Here is a 22382-nt window from a genome sequence, read left to right on the forward strand (position 1 = left end):
TCTGTCTCACACACACTCTCACATGCACACACACTGTCTCACACACATCCTCTCTCACACACTGTCTCTCTCACACTCACACTCACACACAGTCTCTCACACTCTGTCTCACACACACTCTCACATGCACACACACTGTCTCACACACATTCTCTCTCACACACTGTCTCTGTCTTGAACACTCTCACACACACACATGCATTCTCTCTGTCTCTCACACACACACTGTCTCTGTCTTGCACATTCTTTCTCACACACACACTCTCACACACGCACTCTCTCTGTCTCTCACACACACTGTCTCTGTGTTGCACATTCTTTCACACACACACTCTCACACACATGCACTCTCTGTCTCTCTCACACACTGTCTCTGTTTTGCACGTTCTCACACACACTCTCTCACACACATGCACTCTCTCTGTCTCTCTCTCATACACACAGTCTCTGTCTTGCACATTCTTTCTCACACACTCTCTCCCACACACATGCACTCTCTCTGTCTCTCTCTCTCTCACACACACACACACACACATACACTAATTGCTCCGGGACAGCCAGCTGAAGGCTGTTAGCATCCGGGCACCCTGAGCGCAGGTGTGTGGGGGCAAGGCAGCCTCTTGGCAGCAGCAGCACCTGTAAATGGTGCACACAGGTGCAGAAAAGTGCCTGTTCCCTGGGGCTGGTCGTTCAGAGCCGGTTGCTGCCAATAGGCAGCAGCAACATCACGGGCTCAGCGCTCCCCAAGGATTATCGCCTCGTGGGCACGGAGCTGGGCGTGGCCGCCTTTTTTCTGTGATTGCCAGTTGGCCCAGCGCAGGACCTGCTCTTGGAGGCGAGGTGTGAAGTTGGTGAGTATTCCTCTTGTCTTGCTCCTTGTCCTTCCCGCTTTTGTTCTCCACTGCTGATTAGAACTTGCATATTGAGCTTACTAGGCGCCCCCACCCTCTCCCTTTTGGCTGCTCAAAGCCCGGGACCAAAGGGTTCCTCGAAAGAACAAAGTCCAGTTACCCCATTTTGCTGTAAAGATCTTCTCCTAAAACCTCATATTTACTTGGGATATTTAGGTAAGTCTCTCGTCCTTTCCAGACATTTGGTCTAAAATACAGTACAGAGGGCTGGGCACAGTGGCTCATACCTGTAAACCCAGCACTTCAGGAGGCCGAGGCAGGTGGATCATCTGAGGTCAGGAGTTCAAGACCAACCTGGCCAACATGGTGAAATCCTTGTCTCTAATAAAAATACAAAAATGAGCCGGGCGTGGTGGCAGGCGCCTATAATCCCACCTTCTAGGGAGGCTGAGGAAGGAGAATTGCTTGAACCCAGGAGGCAGAGGTTGCAGTGAGCCAGGGTCACGCCACTGCACTCTAGACTGGGTGACAGAGTGAGACTCCATCTCAAAAATAAATAGAATACAGAGTGGGGGTACTGCGACTTGAATGTCAGGGTTAGCAAATGTGTGCATTTAGTAGGAGTCTGGGGTGGGGGGTGTTACGGTGCTAATTGTGCTAATAATATGTTAACTGTAACTTAGTTACTGAAATGCCGTATAATTCTGACAGTGTTGTTTGTCCTGTTTACCAAGGGAGGAAGCTGAGCCCCAGAGAAATTAAATGTCTTGCCTGGGGCAGAAAGCGGCAAATCAATATTCAAAACTGGGTCTGAGACTTCCAGCCCTGTAATCTTAACTGCTTCTTATCATTCAGGACACCTGCGTAGAAAGGTGTGGTGGGAGAGGTCGGTCTGTAGAAAAAGCATAGCGACAAAGTGCGAGCTTAGGGAAGTCACTCATCCTCAGAAAATAACCTCAACCAGCAGCTTTCCTTTACCTCCTTCCGGCTGTAATCCTGCCTGGACTTGAAAAACTTCTCCCCAACTCCTCACCCACCTGACTTCACTCAGGAGAAAGTGACCATGCCTATCCCAAATTAATCCCTACACCATCCAGTCATCTTTCTCTGGGGCTTGATTAATCAGTTCAAGGGAAATACAGGGCGTTATCATCCCGTATGCATTAATGCACCTTCCCCTAAAACAGAGCAACCCAGTCAACATCACAGAACCTCAGCTTCGAACTCTGGAGTGAGGACGGCGATGCCCTTTGTATATTAATACGCCATGTAAGGCCGGGCGTGGTGGCTCACGCCTGTAACCCAGCACTGTGGGAGGTAGAGGCGGGCAGATTACCTGAGGTCAGGAGTTCGAGACCTGCCTGGCCAACATGGTGAAACTCCGCCTCTACTGAAAAAAAAAAAAAATTAGCTGAGTGTGGTGGACACCTGTAATCCCAGCTGCTCGGGAGGCTGAGGCAGGAGAATTGCTTGAACCTGGGAGGTGGAGGTTGCAGTGAGCTGAGATCACGCCACTGCACTTCAGCCTGGGCGACAGAGCAAGACTCCATGTCAAGAAGAAAAACTGTATCTGCTACATAAAGTTGAAATGAAATGCTTTGAGTCACCTAAGGCAGGATATAGACAAGAGTCTTTGTCATCTTGCTGCTTCTACCTTTATTCTCAGCTCTGAACGTATGAACTTGCTCAATCACCTCACCCTAAAAATAAAATCACCGTCCCCAGACCACACTCATTTCCTTACCCGCCCCTGAGGTTTTTGTTGGTTTTGACAGCCCTGGTTCACTTCTTGGTCCTCCAGCCCCTTCAAAGGATTGTGCAGTGTGGTAAGGCAAATGTTTAATTCAAATTATGTATATATAGAAGTGTTGACATATGACAGTCCGAAATTCATTCTCTCTTAAATAACCTTCCCCTCTTAATTTCATTGCCTGCATTGAGAGTCTTTGTCTTGTGTGTTTTGCTTTCAATTTCCATGTATCCAGGTGCTTTTTGTTAACTTAGAAGGGGTAGGAAAACCTAGAAAATGTTAATTGTTCTGTGGTTAGGATGTTAGCTTTTAAACAGGTGCTCAGAAATAAGTATTTTTCCGTTTACCAATGACCAACATGGTCCCTAAATATTTATAGGAATGTGTAGAAAAGCTTATTTTCTTGCTATGGTTCTATTTGGAGCAACACAGCACATAAACTTCAATGTTCTATCAGTGTTCACGTGTACCTAGGTTTTTGGCCTTCCATGAATGGGTACTGGTAAGAATACCTCTATTGTTTTGGTGAAATTCCTTTATGTCTACTTAGCTTCTACTAAAATGATTTTTTAATGGGAGGTACTTTTTAGTATTAATTTGGTGATTTGGGTTTTTTTGTGTGTGTGTGTGTGTGTGTGTGTTTTAAGATGGAGTCTCCGTCTGTCACCCAGGCTGGAGTACAGTTGCACAATCTCGGCTCACTGCAACCTTCACCTCCCGGATTCAAGCGATTCTCCTGCCTCAGCCTCCTGAGTAGCTGGGATTGCAGGTGCCCACAACCAAGCCTGGCTAATTTTTGTATTTTTAGTAGAGACTAGGTTTCACCATGTTGGCAGCGCTGGTCTCGAACTCCTGACCCAGGTGATCCACCCACTTCAGGCTCCCAAAGTTCTGGGATGTCAGGCATGAGCCACCGCGCCCAGCCTTTTTCAGTATTAATTTGAAAGCAGCAATACGAGAAGATGTGGTGTGAAGTGTGTCCTTCCCTGCCCCTCTTAGTGTCTCCTCCCTATTTTCTGCTCCTCACCCAAAGGCGTTGTGCGCGTGTGTGTGGTGTTGAGAGCCTTACAGGTGGGGCACCTTTCTGTGCTGATCCTTGTGCATTTTTAAGGACGCAGGGTACGTTGGTGCTTAAATTAATCCACCTGTTATTAACCGACTCCTAAATGGTCTTCGGTCTTGCTGCTTTACACAAGGCTGGGTCTAATATTTACAATTAAAATGGGTAAAGATTGCCAAAGTACCGTCCAAAAGGATGGCATGCATTTACACTTCCACTAATGTAGGAGCACGTTTTCCTTCACCCATCACAAAGCAGGGTCCAGTCATGCATTGTGGACATTGTCAGCCTCACATGTCAAACGTGGTACATCATTTTGACTATCAGTAATAACATTTTTTTTAAAGTACATTTAAGAGTCATATGCTGTTTTTCTCTTTTTCTTTTTTTTCTTTTATTTTCCTTTTTTTTTTTTTTTGGACAGTGTCTTACTCTATGTCCAGGCTGGAGTGCAGTGGCACGATCTTGGCTCACTGCAACCTCTGCCTCCCGGGTTCAAGCAATTCTCCTGCCTCAGCCTTCTGAGTAGCTAGGATTACAGGCATGTGCCACCACACCCAGCTAATTTTTGTATTTTTAGTAGAGATGGGGTTTCACCATGTTGGCCAGGCTGGTCTCGAATTCCTGACCTAAGGTGATCCACCTGCCTCAGGGTCCCAAAGTGCTGGGATTGCAAAAGTCATATGCAGGTTTTTAACTCTTCAAAATCCTTCTAATAGGCTAGGCACAGTGGCTCATGCCTATAATCCCAGCACTTTGGGAGGCTGAGGCAGGTGGATCATCTGAGGTCAGAGGTTCAAGACCAGCCTGACCAACATGGCGAAACCCCCCCCCCAATAAAAATATACAAATTAGCCGGGCGTGGTTGTGGCTGTCTGTAATCCCAGCTACTGGGGAGGCTGAGGCAGGAGAATCACTTGAACCCAGGAGGGGTGAAGGTTGCAGTGAGCCGAGATCACACCACTGTACTCTAGCCTGGGCAACAAAAGCAAAACTCCATCTCAAAAAAAAAAAAAAAGAAAAATTATTTTAATATACTGAGCTATTCATCATTATCATGGGTCGGAAGAGCTGTTTACATAATGCATTCTTTGTCATAGTCTCAAATTTGCAGCAGTTTTTTCAAGGGGACTTGAAAGATTTGTTTGTTTTTCTGGAGGGAGGAGGGCACTGTATTGAATTAATCTGTCATCTTGTCTCTTTTATACCATTCGATTGAGACCTTCTATTCCATTTGCTCATTATTTGGGGGCTAAATGTAAAGTAGGAATTCATGGACATAAATATTTCAAAATTTAGCACATCTGTGTGCAGCCCCAGGAAATGGTGACCTTCTGTCTTCGATGTTGAAGTCCAGCCTGGACATCAACAGAGTGAATAACATTTTTTAGAGTTCTCTTGTCGGGTTTTGGCTTTTCACAGAAATAGTTTCTTGTCCTGACAAAAATATCGGCAGGACTTCTTGGATGACATTATGCTGATGGAGGATCGTTGGTGTGCTGGGAGTCTGCCTCTGCCTCACCATCAAGCTTTTCATCTAGCAGCAGTATTTTAAGGCCCTCAAAACAGATATGCCACTTTTCTAAATTACGCACGTTTTTTACCTCTATAGTTGCTGTTCATTTGATCTCATGTTTAACTGGTTATTAGATTTTGTGTGAGATTTTTATAGTTATATTTGTTACCAGCCCAGTTTAATAACTGCATATAATTTAAAATTGTTCAAGTAATTTACGAGGCATACATACCTACATACAAATGTTAATTTTCACCCTTGTTCCACTTTTATACCTCTTCTTTAGCTGATTGTTTTCCTAGCAAATATAAATTAGGTAAATATAAATAATAGTGAAATGTCAAATATAAAGAATAGTGGAGAGAATACAAAACTGAAGTGCTGACAGCTAACATTCTTTTTTTACCTTTTAGTTTTGGGGGTATATGTGAAGGTTTGTTACATGTACACTTGTTTGTTACACAGGTAAACTTATGTAATGGGGGTTTGTTGTACAGACTGTTTGATCACCCAGGTATTAAGCCCAGTACCTAATAGTTATTTTTTTTCTGCTGCTCACCCTCCTCCCACCCTCCACCCTCAAGTAGACCCCATTATCTGTTATTCCTCTCTTTGTGTCCAAGTGTTCTGATTGAGCTCCTACTTGTGAGGACATGTAGTATTTGGTTTTCTGTTCCTGTCTTAGTTTGCTCTGCATGATGGCCTCCAGTTCCATCCATGTTCCCACGAAAGACATCTCATTCCTTTTTATGGCTGCATAGTGTTCCATGGTGTACATGTACCACGTTTTCTTTATCCAGTCTGCCCTTGATGGGCATTTAGGTTGACTCCACGTCTTCGCTATTGTGAACAGTGCTGCAGCGAACATTCGCACGCATGTGTGTTGATGATAGAATGCTTTATATTCTTCTTAGTATATATATCCAGTAATGGGATTGCTGGGTCCAATGCTACTTCTGCTTTTAGCTCTTTGAGGAATCTCCACACTGCTTTCCACAATGGCTGAACTGGTTTATACTCCCATCAACACTGTGTAAGCATTACCTTTTTTCCCACAACCTCAGCAGCATCTGTTTTTTGACTTTTTGATAATGACAGCTAACATTCTTACGGGTTTCCCTGTAGGGCTTGTGTGTCAAATCCAGTCCTTTGCAAATAAAGATTTATTGGAACATAGCTTTTCTCCTTTGTTGACAAATTGTCTGCAACTACTTTCATAACACAGGAACAGCTAAGCAGTGGTGGCAGAGAGCAAATGGCCCCCAAATCCTAAGATGCCTGGCTCCTTTCGGGAGATTTGCTGACCCCTGATCTTTGTCAAAAATATGTATTTGCTGCAGTTTTTCCTTTATTTTAGTTGACACATAGCTGTACATATTTTTTTTTTTTTTTTTTTTTGAGATGGATTCTCACTCTTGTTGCCCAGGCTGGGGTGCAGTGGCGCAATCTCGGCTCACCACAACCTCCGCCTCCCAGGTTCAAGCGATTCTCCCGCCTCAGCCTCCAGAGTAACTGGGATTACAGGCGCCTGCCACCATGCTTGGCTAATTGTGTATTTTTAGTAGAAAGGGGGTTTCTCTGTGTTGATCAGGCTGGTCTCGAACTCCCGACCTCAGGTGATTGACCCGCCTCAGCCTCCCAAAGTGCTGGGATTACAGACATGAGCCACCGTGCTCGGCCCGAGAGTGATATTTTGATACCTGTATACAGTGTGTCATGATCAAATCAGGGGACTTAGCATATTCATCACCCAAACATTTGTGGTGTTAACACTCAATCCTCCCTTCTAGCTTCTTGAGGATAGACAATCAGTTATGGTTCACCATATTCACCTGCAGTGCTGCAGAGTGCCTGCACCTGTTTCTCCCGTCTACCTGTAATCTCAGCACCCATGAGCCATCCTCCCCTGCCCCTCCCCTGCCCCTCCCCTGCCCCTCCCCTGCCCCTCCCCTGCCCCTCCCCTGCCCCTCCCCTGCCCCTCCCCTGCCCCTCCCCTGCCCCTCCCCTGCCCCTCCCCTGCCCCTCCCCTGCCCCTCCCCTGCCCAGCCTTAATACACACAATTATATCCCCTACTTCCATGGTCCCATTCGCTCAGTTTAACTCCCACATATGAGTAAAATATATGCAGTATTTAATTTTCCATGCCTGATTTATTTTGCTTCACATAATGAACTACAGACTCATCCATATTTTCACAAATGGCAGGATTTTTTGAAGGCTGAATCGTGTTCCCTTGTGTGTGTACCGCATTCTCTTGATCCGTTTGTCTGTTGATGGACAGGTAGATTGCGTATCTTAGCTATTGTGAATAGTGGGGATGGTAAACGTGGGAGTGCAGACGGGCTTTTGATACACTTCGGGTAAATCACCAGATCACTGGATCATACGGTATTAATGTATTTTCAGGTTTTTGAGACAACTATTTTCCACAAAGGCTGTGCTAATTTACATTTCCACCAACCGTGGAGAGGAGCTGCTTTCTCCGCATCGTTGCCAGCATTTATTTTTGGTCTTTTTTGATAATAGCCATTCTAACTAGAGGGAAATGCAAATCAAAACCACAGTGAGGTTGTGATGATGAGCAATGCTGAATCTTTTTTCATCTGTTGGTCTTTTGAGAGATGTCTGTTCAGGTTTTGGCTCACATTTTTAATGGATTACTTGGAGTTTTGCTATACAGTTGTTTGAGTTCCTCTTATATTCTGGGTATTAGTCCCTTGCCAGATGATTATTTTGCAAATATTTTCTCCCATTCTGCAGGTTTTTTCTTTTTTTTTGGGGGGGGGGGTGGGCAGAGTCTTGCTCTCACCCAGGCTGTAGTGCAGTGGCGCGGTCTCGGCTCACTGCAACCTCTGACCCCCTAGTTCAAGCGATTCTCTTGCCTCAGCCTCCCCAGTAGCTGGAATTTCAGGCACGTACCACCACACCCAGCTAATTTTTGTATTTTTAGTAGAATTGGGGTTTCACCATGTTGGCCAGGATGGTCTCGATCTCATCACCTCATGATCCACCTGCCTGGGCCTCCCAAAGTGCTGGGGTTACAGGCGTGAGCCATCGTGCCCGGCCAGGTTGTCTCTTACTCTTGGACCATTTCCTTTGCTATACAGAAGCTCTTTAGTTGGATGTAGTCCCATTGGTCTATTTTTGCTTTTGTTGCCTGTCCTTTTGAAGTCTTAGCCACAAAATATTCCCCTCTACTAGTATTCAGAAGAGATTTCCCTGTGTTTTCTTCTGCTAGTTTTATTGTTTCAAGTCTTGTGTTTCAGTGCTTAATCTGTCTTGAGTTGATTTTTGTATATGGTGAGAGACGGGGGTCTAGTTTCATTCTGCCTATGGTTATCCAGTTTTCTCAGTACCACTTAATGAACAGAGCATGCTTTCCCTAATCTTGGTGCCTTTGAAAATGAGTTGGATAAGTTCATGTCCTTTGTAGGGACATGGATGAAGCTGGAAACCATCATTGTGAGCAAACTATCGCAAGGACAGAAAACCAAACACCGCATGTTCCCACTCACAGGTGGGAATTGAACAATGAGAACGCTTGGACACATGGCAGGGAACATCACACACTGGGGCCTGTCGTAGGGTAGGGAGATGGGGGAGGGATAGTATTAGGAGAAATACCTAATGCAAATGGTGAGTTAATGGGTGCAGCAAACCAACATGGCACATGTATACATATGTAACAAACCTGCATGTTGTGCACATGTACCCTAGAACTTAAAGTATATTAAAAAATTTAAATATTAAAATATTCTAACAAATCCTGAGCAATATATTAAAGAAATGAGTTGGCTGTAAATACATGGATTTCTGAGTTCTGTATTCCATTGGTCTACATCTGTTTTCATGACAGTGCCACGCTGTTTTGGTTACTATAGCTTTGTGGTAGTATATTTTGAAGTCAGGTAATATACCTCCAACTTTGTTCTTTTGCTCAAAATTGGGCTATTTGGGATCTTTTGTGGTTCTATACAAATCTTAGGATTGTTTTTCTATTTCTGTGAAGAATGTCATTGATGTTTTGATAGGGATTGCATTGAATCTGTAGATTGCTTTGGGTAGGATGGTCATTTTAACAACATTCTTCTAATCCATGAGCAGTAGATGTCTCCATTTTTATGTTCCCTCTTCAATTTTTTTCAGTATTCTGTGGTTTTTTACTATAGATATTTCTTACCTCCTTAGTTAAATGTATTTCTAGGTATTTTTTGCAGCTATTATAAAGGACAATGCTTTCTTTTTCAGCTAGTTCATTATTGGTGTGTAGAAAGGCTACTGTTTTTTATGTTGATTTTTGCATCATACTGAGTTCATTTATTATGCAAAAACTTGCATCATACTGAAAAATTTATCCAAAAATCGGCATTCTTTGTATGTTGATTCTGCAACTTTACTGAATTCATTTATCAGTTCTCGGTCTTTTGGTGAAGTCTGTAGGCTTTTCTAAATGTAAGATTATATTGCCTGCAAACAAGAACAATTTGACTTCTTCTCCAATTTTGATGCCCTTTTTCTTCCCTAATTGCTCCGGCTAGGACTTCCAGTACTGTGTTAAATAGGAGTGGTAGAAGTAGGCACCCTGTGTGCCAGTTCTTAGAGGAAAGGCTTTCTTCTTTTCCACATTCAGTATAATGCTAGCTGTGGGTTTGTCATATATGGCCTTTATTGTTCTGAGTTATGCTGCTTCTGTGTTTTGCCATAAAGGGATGTTGAATTTTTTTTCTTTCTTCATCTTTTTTATATATACTTTAAGTTCTAGGGTACATGTGTGCAACGTGCAGGTTTGTTTCATATGTATACATGTGCCATGTTGGTTTGCTGCACTCATTAACTCATCATTTACATTAGGTGTATCTCCTAGTGCTATCCCTCCCCACTTCCCCCACCCCACGACAGGCCCCAGTGTGTGATGTTTCCCTTCCTGTGTTCAAGTGATCTCATTGTTCAATTCCCATCTATGAGTGAGAACATGCAGTGTTTGGTTTTCTGTTCTTGTGATAGTTTGCTGAGAATGATGGTTTCCAGCTGCATCCATGTCCCTACAAAGGACATGAACTCATCCTTTTTTATGGCTGCATAGTATTCCATGGTGTATATGTGCCACATTTTCTTAATGCACTCTATCATTGATGGACATTTGGGTTGGTTCCAAGTCTTTGCTATTATGAATAGTGCCACAATAAATATACGTGTGCATGTGTCTTTATAGCAGCATGATTTATAATCCTTTGGGTATATACCCAGTAATGGGATGGCTGGATCAAATGGTATTTCTAGTTCTAGATCCTTGAGGAATCGCCACACTGTCTTCCACAGTGGTTGAACTAGTTTACAGTCTCACCAACAGTGTAAAAGTGTTCCTATTTCTCCACATCCTCTCCAGCACCTGTTGTTTCCTGACTTCTTAAATGATCACCATTCTAACTGGTGTGAGATGGTATCTCATTGTGGTTTTGATTAGCATTTCTCTGGCCAGTGATGATGAGCATTTTTTCACGTGTCTGTCGGCTGCATAAATGTCATCTTTTGAGAAGTGTCTGTTCATATTCTTCACCCACTTTTTGATGGGGTTTTTTTCTTGTAAATGTTTTTTTCTTGTAAACATTGAATTTTATCAAATGCTTTCTCTGCATGTCTTGATGATCGTGTGGTTTTTGTCCTTCATTCTGCTGATGAACCATCCTTGAGTCCCTGAGATGAATCCCACTTGATCATGGGGAATGATCTTTTTGATGTGTTCTTAGATTTGGTTAGCTAGAATTTTGTCAAAGATTTTTGCATCTATGTTCATGAGAGATACTGGCCTGTAGTTTTTGTGTGTGTGTCCTTGTCTAGTTTTGGTATCAGGACAGTGCTTGGTTCATAGAATCAGGAAGAATTCCCTTCCCTTCAATTCTCGGAATAGTTTGAGAAGAATTGGTATGAGTTCTGTAAAAGTTTAAAAGATAGCTGGGCAAGGTGGCTCATGCCTGTAATCCCAGCACTCTGGGAGGCCAAGGTGGGCAGATTACTTCAGGACAGGAGTTCGAGACCAGCCTAGCCAAGATGGTAAAAGTCTATCTCTACCAAAAATACCAAAACACCAAAAATTTTGGTTAAAATACCAAAAAATTAGCTGGGTATGGTAGTGGACACCTGTAATTCCAGCTACTTGGGAGGCTGGGGCAGCAGGATCACCTGAGCCCAGAAGGCAGCAGTTGCAGTGAGCTGAGACTGCACCACTGGACTCCAGCCTGGGTGACAGAGTGACGCTCTATCTCAAAAAAAAAAAAAAAAAAAAAAAAAAAAAAAATATATATATATATATATATATATATATATATAAATTTGAAGGATATCTAGTCCTAAGTTGTAAAGTGTTTCTGTTGATACTATTTATACATCCATTGAAGCTATATTGTTTTATTCTCTGAATGTTGGAGGTAGAGGGGCAGGAAGTACTATCTACTCTTACAAACAGTTTTATTATAATCAAAATAGTCAAAACAACCACAGTAGCACACACACACAAAGAAACAAAACATCTTTCCCCGAGGGTAGGTGGGTTAATGAAAACCTTTCCTCTTTTAATGAAATGAAGTAGGAATTACAAAGATTGGATTAGATTTATCTTATCTCAGTCCTGAATTTCAGACATTCTAAAATTAGAAAAATATAAGAAACCAGGTGTGGTGGTATGCACCTGTAGTCCCAGCTACTTGGGAGTCTGAGGCAGGAAGATCACTTGAGCCCAGGAGTTCAAGGCTATGGCGAGCTATGACAGTCACTGCACTCCAGCCTGGGGGACAGAGTTGAGACCCTGTCTCTAAAAGTATATATGAGACCAGGTGTGGTGGCTCATACCTGTAATCCCAGCACTTTGGGAAGCTGAGGTGGGCGAGTCACAGGGTCAGGAGTTTGAGACCAGCCTGGTCAACCTAGTAAAATCCCGTCTCTACTAGAAATACAAAAAATTAGCCTGGCGTAGTGGCAGGTGCCTGTAATCCCAGCTACTTGGGAGACTGAGGCAGGAGAATTGCTTCAACCCAGGAGGCGGAGGTTGCAGTGAGTTGAGATTGTGCCACTGTACTCCAGCCCGGAAAACAATGCGAGACCATCTCAAAACATATATGTGTGTATATATATATATACACACACACTTTAGTCTCACCCGCAGATTGACAAATCGAAGCAATCCTAAATCCACTTTTATTTTTAATTGACAATAATTGTATATATTTGCGGGGAACAATGTGATGTTCTGATATATGTATATACTGCAGAAAAAAAACTAACATGTCCATCGCCTTAGTTACTTTTTGTGGTGAGGATGTTTAAAATCTACTTTTAGCAATTTTGGAGTGTATATTAATACATCTTTTCTTGAATTCCATGGCAGGTTAAATACATCATTATTAACTCTAGTTGCCATGCTGTGCAGGGGATCCCTAAAACTCATTTCTCTGATCTAACTGAAACTTGATTGTATCTTTTCATCAACATTTCCTTTTTCCCCATTTTCCCCCCAGTCTGGCAACCACCATTCTACCCTCTGCTGCTATGAATTTGATTGTTTTAGAATCCGCATAATTGAGATCCTACTAAATCTTTTTTTTTTTTTCTGGGGGTGGGGCGGGGGGAGGCGGACAGAGTTTTGCTCTTGTTGCCTAAGCTGGAGTGCAATGCCACAATCTCGGCTCACTGCAACCTCTGCCTCCCGGGTTCAAGTGATTCTCCTGCCTTAGTCTCCCGAGTAGCTGGGGTTACAGGTGCATGCCACCATGCCTGGCTAATTTTTTGTATTTTTAGTAGAAATGGGGTTTTACCATGTTAGCCAGGCTGGTCTCGAACTCCTGACCTCAGGTGATCTGCCTTCCTCGGCAGTAGCGTCTTAAGCCTAAGTACTTGTGTGCTGTAACATACTGTTCTGCTCAGGACATCTCGGTCTGTCGGGTAGCTTTAGAGCAGGTGGTGGTCAGGGTTCCCATGCATGTTCTGTGCCAGCCCTTCTGCCTCACTTGTTGCTTCACTGAAACCCCACAGTAATCCTTGAAGAGGCAGGTACTCTGATTTCCAGCTTCCAGAGGAGAGCCCAGCCTTAGATGTTCAGGTACTTTCCATGGGGATGTATGATGAAGGTTGCAGAAGGACTTGAACTTGGAGCTGTTGCTCTGCTCTGCGGATCACTACAGGAGGCATCGACAGCCTCTTAGAGTTGAGTTACCTATGAGGAAAGCAACCCTCAGCCTTGGTACCGTGACACGTGGATCTAATTCCCTGCCTTAGCTGCTGTTGGCTGCAATGTTATTAGCAATCCGTTGTGGCAGAACGCTCCCCGCGGTAGAAAGAAAAAGAATTCAGGAAAAAGCCATATTCGCTCCTCCAGGAAGTTGGTCAACCCATGACAGTTGTCCAGGGACTGTCACCTCGCCACTCGTTTCAGTGACAGTTGTCCAGGGACTGCCACCTCTCCACTCTTCAATGACAGTTGTCCAGGCACTGCCACCTCTCCACTCTTCTCAGTGACAGTTGTCCAGGCACTGCCACCTCTCCACTCTTCAATGACAGCTGTCCAGGGACTGCCACCTGTCCACTCTTTTCAGTGACAGTTCTCCAGGGACTGCCACCTCTCCACTCTTTTCAGTGACAGTTGTCCAGGGACTGCCACCTCTCCACTCTTTTCAGTGACAGTTGTCCAGGGACTGCCACCTGTCCACTCATTTCAGTGGCAGTTCTCCAGGGACTGTCACCTCTCCATTCTTTTCAGTGACAGTTCTCCAGGGAATGCCACCTGTCCACTCTTTTCAGTGACACTTGTCCACGGACTGTCACCTCTCCACTCATTTCAGTAACAGTTGTCCAGGGAATACCATGTCTCCACTCTTTTCAGTGACAGTTGTCCAGGGACTGTCACCTCCATTCTTTTCAGAGGCCCTTCCCCTAAAGAGGGTATTTGTGATAACCTGTTTCCTGCGCCTCGGGAAAACGTGTACCCACAGGTATCGCCTCATCTTGTAAAGCAAATTATTAAATCAGAACAGGGTTAGAAATAGTCAAACCTGGTGGGGTGCGGTGGCTCACACCTGTAATCCTAGCACTTTGGGAAGCTAGTGGATCACGAGGTCAAGAGATCTAGACTATCCTGGCCAACATGGTGAACCCTGTCTCTACTAAAAACACAAATTAGCTGGGTGTGGTGGTGCACACCTGTAATCCCAGCTACTCAGGAGGCTGAGGCAGGAGAATCGCTTGAACCTGGGAGGCACAGGTTGCAGTGGGCCGAGATTGCGCAAGTGCACTCCAGCCTGGTGACAGAGCGAGACCCCGTCTAAAAAAAAAAAAAAAAGAAAAGAAAAAATTCAAATTTGGCTGGGTGCAGTAGTTCAAGCCTGCAATCCCAACACTTTGGGAGGCCAGGGCAAGAGGATTGCTTGAACCCAGGAGTTTGAAACCAGTCTGGGCAACATAGTGAGACGTTGTCTCTACTTAAAAAAACAAACAAACAAACAAAAAAAGCTGGTGCAGTGACAGCAAGTCTGTGGTCCCAGCTACTAGAAAGGCTGAGGCAGGAAGATTGCTTTAGCCCAGGAGTTGAAGGCTGCAGTGAGCTCTGTCTGCACCGCTGTACTCCTGCCTGGGCAACAGCAAGACTCAGTCAGGAAAAAAAAAAAGGAAAAAAACCCCTCATTGAATAGATTTTAGCTACCATGACATCTCTAGGCTCTTGTCTCCCATCTCTACCCTCCTTTAAATATTTTCTTCTGTGTGTTTTATAAGTTATCTTCTGACTCTCCTAATTAATTGAAGTAATCTCAGCAAGCCCATCTTAAAACTTTCCCATGGAAAGAACTGTAGGCAGAAGGAAAGACAGGGGCTAACTACTGGGGACGAGTTTGTCCCTGCAGGTGAGGGAGTATAAAGCAGGTGCCCTAAGTGAGCAGAGCAAAAAATCAGTGTTAAGAGAACCTGCCCCCCTGAAGGCTGATTTTTTCCCTTGGTGGATGGTTCCAGGTCCAGGGAGGTGACTTGACAGGACCTTACTGCGTATCTGCAAGTGTAGCTCAAAAACTATAAATGCACAGATGTCAAGCAAGGGTGACCTCACACCAATACTGCCCCTCAGAAAATGACAAGCTGCTGTCTATGTGAGTCTTTAAAATGTTTTACTACGTGGTATTCCTTCGATTGCTTTGTTGTCTACCACAAAGTAATGGTGGGGGCAAACAAGATTTGCTCTAACTGGCCAACCAGTACTGGTTGTCACTATTTATAGAGCTCTTATAATGACAAAGAAATTTGAGAGATTTAGGAATTATTCCTGGGATCTTAAAACTGCTACATTTTGATGTCATCATAGACCAGGCTTCTTGACAACTTAGAGAAGCAATTCATAGCAGAGGTCCTGGATGCTCATCTGTAAAATGAGTTAGCAAATAGGGGTAGAATTGGTCCTGATGGTGACTTACGACGTTAATCTTTCCATGTGCGCGTTAGCCATTTGCGTAGCTTCTTTGGAGAAATGGATATTCAGACCCTTTGCCCATATGAAATTGGATTCTTTGTCTCCCTATTACTGCATGTATATTATCTAGATGTAAATCCCTTATCAGATATGACTTTCAAGTATTTATCAGTTTATTTTTACACCAAGACTGTTTACTGTGTTTATGGAACTCGATGTCAACAGACGTAACAGAAATCAGCTGATGGAAGAATCCTGTAACTGGCTACTAGTAACAGTAGGAATCTATTTGCCAGTGGTTTTTTGTTTGTTTTTTGAGACAGAGTTTGTCTTGTCCAGGCTGGAGTGCCATGGCGCAGTCTCAGCTCACTGCAACCTTCGCCTTCCACATTCAAGCGATTCTTCTGCCTCAGCCTCCTGAGTAGCTGGGGTTACAGGCATATGCCACCACTCCTGGCTAATTTTTTAAAATATATTTTTAATAGAGATGGAGTTTCACCATGTTGGCCAGGCTGGTCTCGAACTCCTGACCTCAAGCGATCCACCTGCCTCGGCCTCCCAAAGTGCTGGCATTTCAGGCGTGAGCCACTGCGCCCGGCCACAGCCAGTGTTTCTGAGTACGACATACTAGCCAAGAGCATCTGTGGCATGCATGTCCAATTTTACTCTAAGATGCTGTTTGGGAACTAAGGGTACAGAAAACAAAATATCCCAGCACTGATGTTCTAGTAACGGGATAAACAGATACTGTGGCAACAAATGCTTCATCCAAGAAGAATTAAAAAGCGAGAAGGCTGCTCATCTAGTGAGGTGACTGACATTAGTTGTATCAACTCTAGGATTTGCTGCAAGATCCTCTTGAATCTTGTCACTCTTTCCACAGGTCCTACTTGCTCCATGTTACCAAAGAATCCACTTTTCCCCCAAAACCTGAGTTCTCAGCCTTGTCTCAAGATGGAAGGAGACAAATCACTCACCTTTTCCAGCTACGGGCTGCAATGGTGTCTCCACGAGCTAGACAAGGAAGAATTTCAGACATTTAAGGAATTACTAAAGAAGAAATCTTCAGAATCGACCACATGCTCTATTCCACAGTTCGAAATCGAGAACGCCAACGTGGAATGCCTGGCACTCCTCTTGCATGAGTATTACGGAGCGTCGCTCGCCTGGGCTACGTCCATTAGCATCTTTGAAAGTATGAACCTACCAACCCTCTCGGAGAAAGCAAGGGATGACATGAAAAGTAAGTGAGACTTGGGGCAAGTCCAGGGCAGGGAAGGTGATTTCAGGTTCTCACGGGAACAGGGGAGGATCATTGTTCAGTAACCGGGTCCACCTCTGCAGTGTGAGTCTGAGCCATGAGAAGGATCTCATTGGTCATTGTCATTGGCTGGAAATTAGTGCAGTCTCTAGCCTGTAAAGTGACGGAGGAGGGAGAAAAATGGGTAGACAACGGCTCCACTCACATGGACTTCCACTGAAGTTAATAGGATTTGAGGTGTAAGTGCTAAGCTTGAGTGGCACTATCACGGGTCTGTCGTGAGACTTTGGGAACGTCTCCTTCTGTTCTAACCCTTGGTTCCCACATCTTGGAACAGGAAATGTGATACTGTGTATGCCATTGCAAAAGTTCAATAATGCAATGAGTTAGAAAGTGGCTAAGAACCTCGTTGGTTGAGAACGCTAATAGTGGTTCGGTGTGAGTTTCACACTTGGCCATGAGATGAAGGACTGAGGTTCCAGGTGCTGATCTAAACCTTGGTCTTTCTTAGACTGTTGGTGTCCATAGTGCAGCAAGAATTCAGATCAGATTCTGTGGTTATTTTAGGGTATTTAGGAGAAAGGTCATTTAGAAAATAGTAGTTCTATGTAACAAACCTGCACGTTATGCACATGTACCCTACAACTTAAAGTATAATAATAATAAATTAAAAAAAAAAAAGACAATAGTAGTTCTTTTTTATCTGGAGAATCCCTTCAACTGTAGACTGAAAACAAATCCCTTGACTGAGCCCCTGAATTGGCCCTACAAATACAGGTGTGGACTGGACGCGGTGGCTCCCAGCTGTAATCCCAGCACTTTGAGAGGCTGAGGTGGGAGGATCACTTGAGGTCAGGAGTTCAAGACCAGCCTGGTCAACATGGCAAAACCCCGTCTCTACTTAAAAATACAAAAAATTAGCCGGGCGTTGTGGCACATGCCTGTCATCCCACCTACTTGGGAGACTGAGGCAGGAGAATCGCTTGAACCCAGAAGGCGGAGGTTGCAGTGAGCTGAGATCATGCCACTGTACTCCAGCCTGGGCAGTGGAGTGAGACTGTCTCAAAAAATGTATATACACATATATACACATATATACGTATATTATATATACACATATACGTATATTATATATACACATATATACGTATATATACACATATATGTATCTATATATACATATATTTATACACACATGTATATGCACATACATATTTATATACATATATTATATATACACACATTTATATGCACACATATACACATATATTTATACACATTTATATACACACATATACATATATTTATACACACATATATACACACATATATACACATATACACATTTGTATATACATATATATTTACATATACACACATACACCCATATATTTATATACAGATATATTTATATACACACATATTTATACACATATATTTATATACACACATATATACACACATATATTTATATACACATATTTATATATACACATACAAATATGCACACATGTATATTTACACACATATATACATATACATGTATATATACATGTATATATATACACATACACACATACACACACATATACACACATACATATATTTATATATACACGTTTATATATACACAGATGTTTATATAGACACACATATATTTATATAGATACACACGTACATTTTTATATATATTTATACACACACAGGTGGCATGCCTGCACATCAGTCACCTGATGCAGCTCAGCAGCGTTCGCTGTAAAGCACTTCAAGAGCTCTGTCTTCTGAACTTGGAAGAGGCCCCGTGTGGAGGGCATGTTGGTATTATTCACAGGAAGAGGGCATAAAAATTAGAGCTGGGGCTTATCAAGTCAGCACTGCAGTGAAACTGTCATGCCCCCCATCTGACTCTCAACCCCACCCAATGAAATGGGTTCCCCGTGGCTGAAGCTGTAGTAGAGGATCTTCCAAGTTACATAACTTGACCAACTTCGTGGGCTAATACGTGACAAAGATGAGATTCGTTGTTAACGTTCATCTACCATGGCATGTGTTTGAATTCTCATATGTCAAGTGTCAGAGAGCTGCAGCTTTCTGTGAGGTAGAGAGAGAAAATGGATGATATAGGCCAGGTAGGGGTGGTTCATGCCTGTAATCCCAGCACTCTGGGAGGCCAAGGTGGGTGGATCATTTGAGGTCAGGAGTTCGAGACCAGCCTGGCCAACATGGTGAAACCCTGTCTCTACTAAAAATATAAAAATTAGCTGGGCATGGTGGCACACTCTAATCCCAGCTCCCTGGGAGGCTGAGGCAGGAGAATCACTTGAACCTGGGGAGGTAGAGATTGCAGTGAGTCAAGATCAAGCCACTGCACTCCAGCCTGGGCAACAGAGTGAGACTCCATATTAAAAAAAAAAAAAAAAAAAAGAAGATGTTATATAAAAATGTCTTATGGCCGGGCAGTGGCTCAGACCTGTAATCCCAGCATTTTGGGAGGCCTAGGTGGGCGGATCACTTGAGGTCAGGATCTTGAGGTCAAGACTAGCCTGGCGAACATGGTGAAATCCCGTCTCTGCTTAAAATACAAAAAATTAGCTGGGCTTGGTGGGCGCCTATAATCCCAGCTACTCAGGCTGAGGCAGGAGAATCGCTTGAACCTGGGAGGTAGAGGTTGCAGTGAGCCAAGATTGTGCTATTGCACTCCAGCCTGGGCGACAGAGTGAGACTCTGTCTTAAAAGGGAGACAGAGAAAACTGTAGTTCCTATTCCAGATTACAGGGAAGTCTAGAGTCACTTCCTAGAAGGAGTGAGCTTTAGGCTTAGACAAAGGAAAAGGAGTTGGCCAAGTTGTCTCAGCACGGGAGAGAAAAACATTCTGAGCATCAAGTAGGGACGTTCCAAAGCCTTTAACGGAGGGCTTGGCTGGGCCACGGAGAAATGAGCAGGAGATAAAGATGGACGGACTAGAAGTCAGATAACATGGCATCTTGAAAATGTTTGCAATAGTAAGTAGAAGCAATTACATAGTTTTAAAGGGGCGGTAGTAGAAATAATCGAACTTTTATTTCAGCACTGTTGCAAAGTGTTGAGTGACCCAGAGGGAGTCGTGGACAGACGTAGGGAGACGAGTCTGAGATCTTTGTCGTGTCCATGAGATAAATAAAGGTGGCTTAGCATAGGGTGATGGCACAGAAAGAAGGAGAAATGGAAGATGCTTCAGAAGTATACAAGACAGTTTTTCAGAACTAAATTCAGAGAGAGAATACAGTGTCCTGGGTGACCCCCAAGTTTCTAGCATGATAAACTGAGTGGATGGGGTTCCATGACCTCACCCCATGGAAGAGATGTTTTGCGAAAAGTAGATTGGGGGGTGGGTAGTCAAGGTTGGATCTTCTATGTTGAAGGCCACCTGTATTTGGGTAACTCATAGTAGACACGTAGTGAGTCATTGACTAAACTGGGTCTGGCATTCAAGACAGGTCTTGAGGCCGGGCGCAGTGGCTCACGCCTGTAATCCCAGCACTTTGGGAGGCCAAGACGGGTGGATCACGAGGTCAGGAGATTGAGACCATCCTGGCTAACACGGTGAAACCCCGTATCTACTAAAAAATACAAAAAAACTAGCCAGGCGTGGTGGCGGGCGCCTGTAGTCCCAGCTACTCAGGAGACTGAGGCAGGAGAATGGCATAAACCCGGGAGGCGGAGCTTACAGTGAGCTGAGATCAGGCCACTGCACTCCAGCCTGGGCGACAGAGCGAGACTCCATCTCAAAAAAAAAAAAAAAAAAAAAAAAAAAAAAAAAAAGACAGGTCTTGAGGACTGAAAAGAAACAATCACTATGATTAACCTCATTGTGTGATTTACCCAAGGCCATCCAGCAAAACTGAGGTCAGAGAATTCTTTATAAACTTCAGCACACTGAAGTGTGCCGCTGCTGGCACAGGAAGGTCTGACTCCGTGGTCTCTGTTATAGGCCAATCATGGAATAAACTGAGATCCTGAGGTTTGGCTTGGTTCCCCTCCATAATTCGGGCACAGGACATTCTTGTTCTTGGCTTGGGTAATTAGAGTGACTTCATTGAGGCCAATCTCCCTTTTTCTTTGTCTTGTAGGACATTCACCAGAAGATCTTGAACCAACAACGACTGGCCAAGGACCAAGCAAGGAAGAAGTGCCAGGTGAGTGGGGTGGAGTTGGGGGAAATAAGATGTGCTTAAAGACACATGGCAGCCAGTTTGCGTCTCTAGGGGTTAGAACCATGACTTCCAGTAGTCCAGTGTCCTTTCTAGTCTCACTACCCTGCCATTAGCTGACCGGATGGGTTCTGAGGACCTGGTAATTCTGGTCTTTCTCTTTCCAAATTCAAGAGTTCTGTGACCTGGGGCCAGGCTCGGTGGCTCATGCCTGTAATCCCAACACTCCGAGGTGGGTGGATCACCTGAGGTCAGGAGTTCCAGACCAGCCTGGCCAACATGGTGAAACCCTGTCTCTACTAAAAATACAAAAAATTTAGCCAGACGTGGTAGCAGGCGCCTGTCATCCCAGCTACTCAGGAGGCTGAGGCAGGAGAATCGCTTGAACCCAGGAGGCAGAGGTTGCGGTGAGCCAAGATCGCACCACTGCACTCCAGCCTGGGTCACAGAACGAGACTCTATCTCAAAAAAAAAAAAAAAAAAAAAGAGTTCTGTGGTCTTAAGGCTTTCTTACAACTTGAGGACTTCCCATCATCTTCAGTTTGGGTAACCTTATGACCCTGCTATGACAAGCTCCTCCCAATAACCCAGTTTGGGGGCTTTGGTGGAAAGAACCAGATAGCATGAAACCAGATTCAATACAATTCCCCAAACATCTGAGCACTGACCACGTGCCAGCCACCACTCTGTGTATTTACAATACATCGTTGGCTGAAGCACACGTGTTCATGAAATTCACACGTTGTGGGACAGGAAAGACAAACCAAAAAACTAAGATGAGATGACACCAGGGAAGGCAAAATACACGGGGAGAAAGGCAGGCTTGTGTAGACAACATACATCCTTCACTGCTACCTGCACCACCACCGTCTTGCTCATCTCCCAGCAGCCAGTGTTGACTGTGAAACCTAATCTGGTTTGGAAGGGGTTGAAACCAACCTCTGTTTGGATGGAGCTTTGCTCAGGCTGTGGGTGGGAAAGATCTATTAAAAGCTAACATCTGAGTAACTGGCATCTGAGTCAGAGGCTCTGAGTCCCAAAGGTTCAGCATTGCTCAGTTTGATGTCAATCCAGGCTTCACAAGGTGAGTGTGACGTGTTATCCTTCATGTGATAAAACTGTGTCTTAGACGGCCGGGTGCGGTGGCTCACGCCTGTAAACCCAGCACTTTGGGAGGCCAAGGCGGGTGGATCGCCCGAGGTTGGGAGTTCAAGACCAGCCTGACCAACATAGAGAAACCCCGTCTCTACTAAAAAAAAAAAAAAAAAAAAAAAGTACAAAATTAGCCGGCATGGTGGCGCATGTTTGT

General features: G+C 44.1%; 1 protein-coding gene across 2 annotated transcripts in view; it reads left to right on the forward strand.

Moving 5' to 3' along the window:
* Positions 1-818: 818 nt before the first annotated feature.
* Positions 819-22382, forward strand: part of NLRP5 (NLR family pyrin domain containing 5) — a 69496-nt gene continuing 47932 nt past the window's right edge. For both annotated transcript variants that reach the window (XM_074024834.1, XM_045380353.3), the window contains exons 1-3: positions 819-851; positions 16506-16865; positions 20993-21058. In XM_074024834.1, coding sequence (XP_073880935.1) covers positions 16520-16865; positions 20993-21058 — 412 coding nt within the window. In that variant the 5' untranslated portion in view covers positions 819-851; positions 16506-16519. The remainder of the gene's footprint in view (positions 852-16505; positions 16866-20992; positions 21059-22382) is intronic.

This window comes from Macaca fascicularis, chromosome 19 (assembly GCF_037993035.2).
Source record: "Macaca fascicularis isolate 582-1 chromosome 19, T2T-MFA8v1.1".
Classification (NCBI taxonomy): Eukaryota; Metazoa; Chordata; class Mammalia; order Primates; family Cercopithecidae; genus Macaca; species Macaca fascicularis.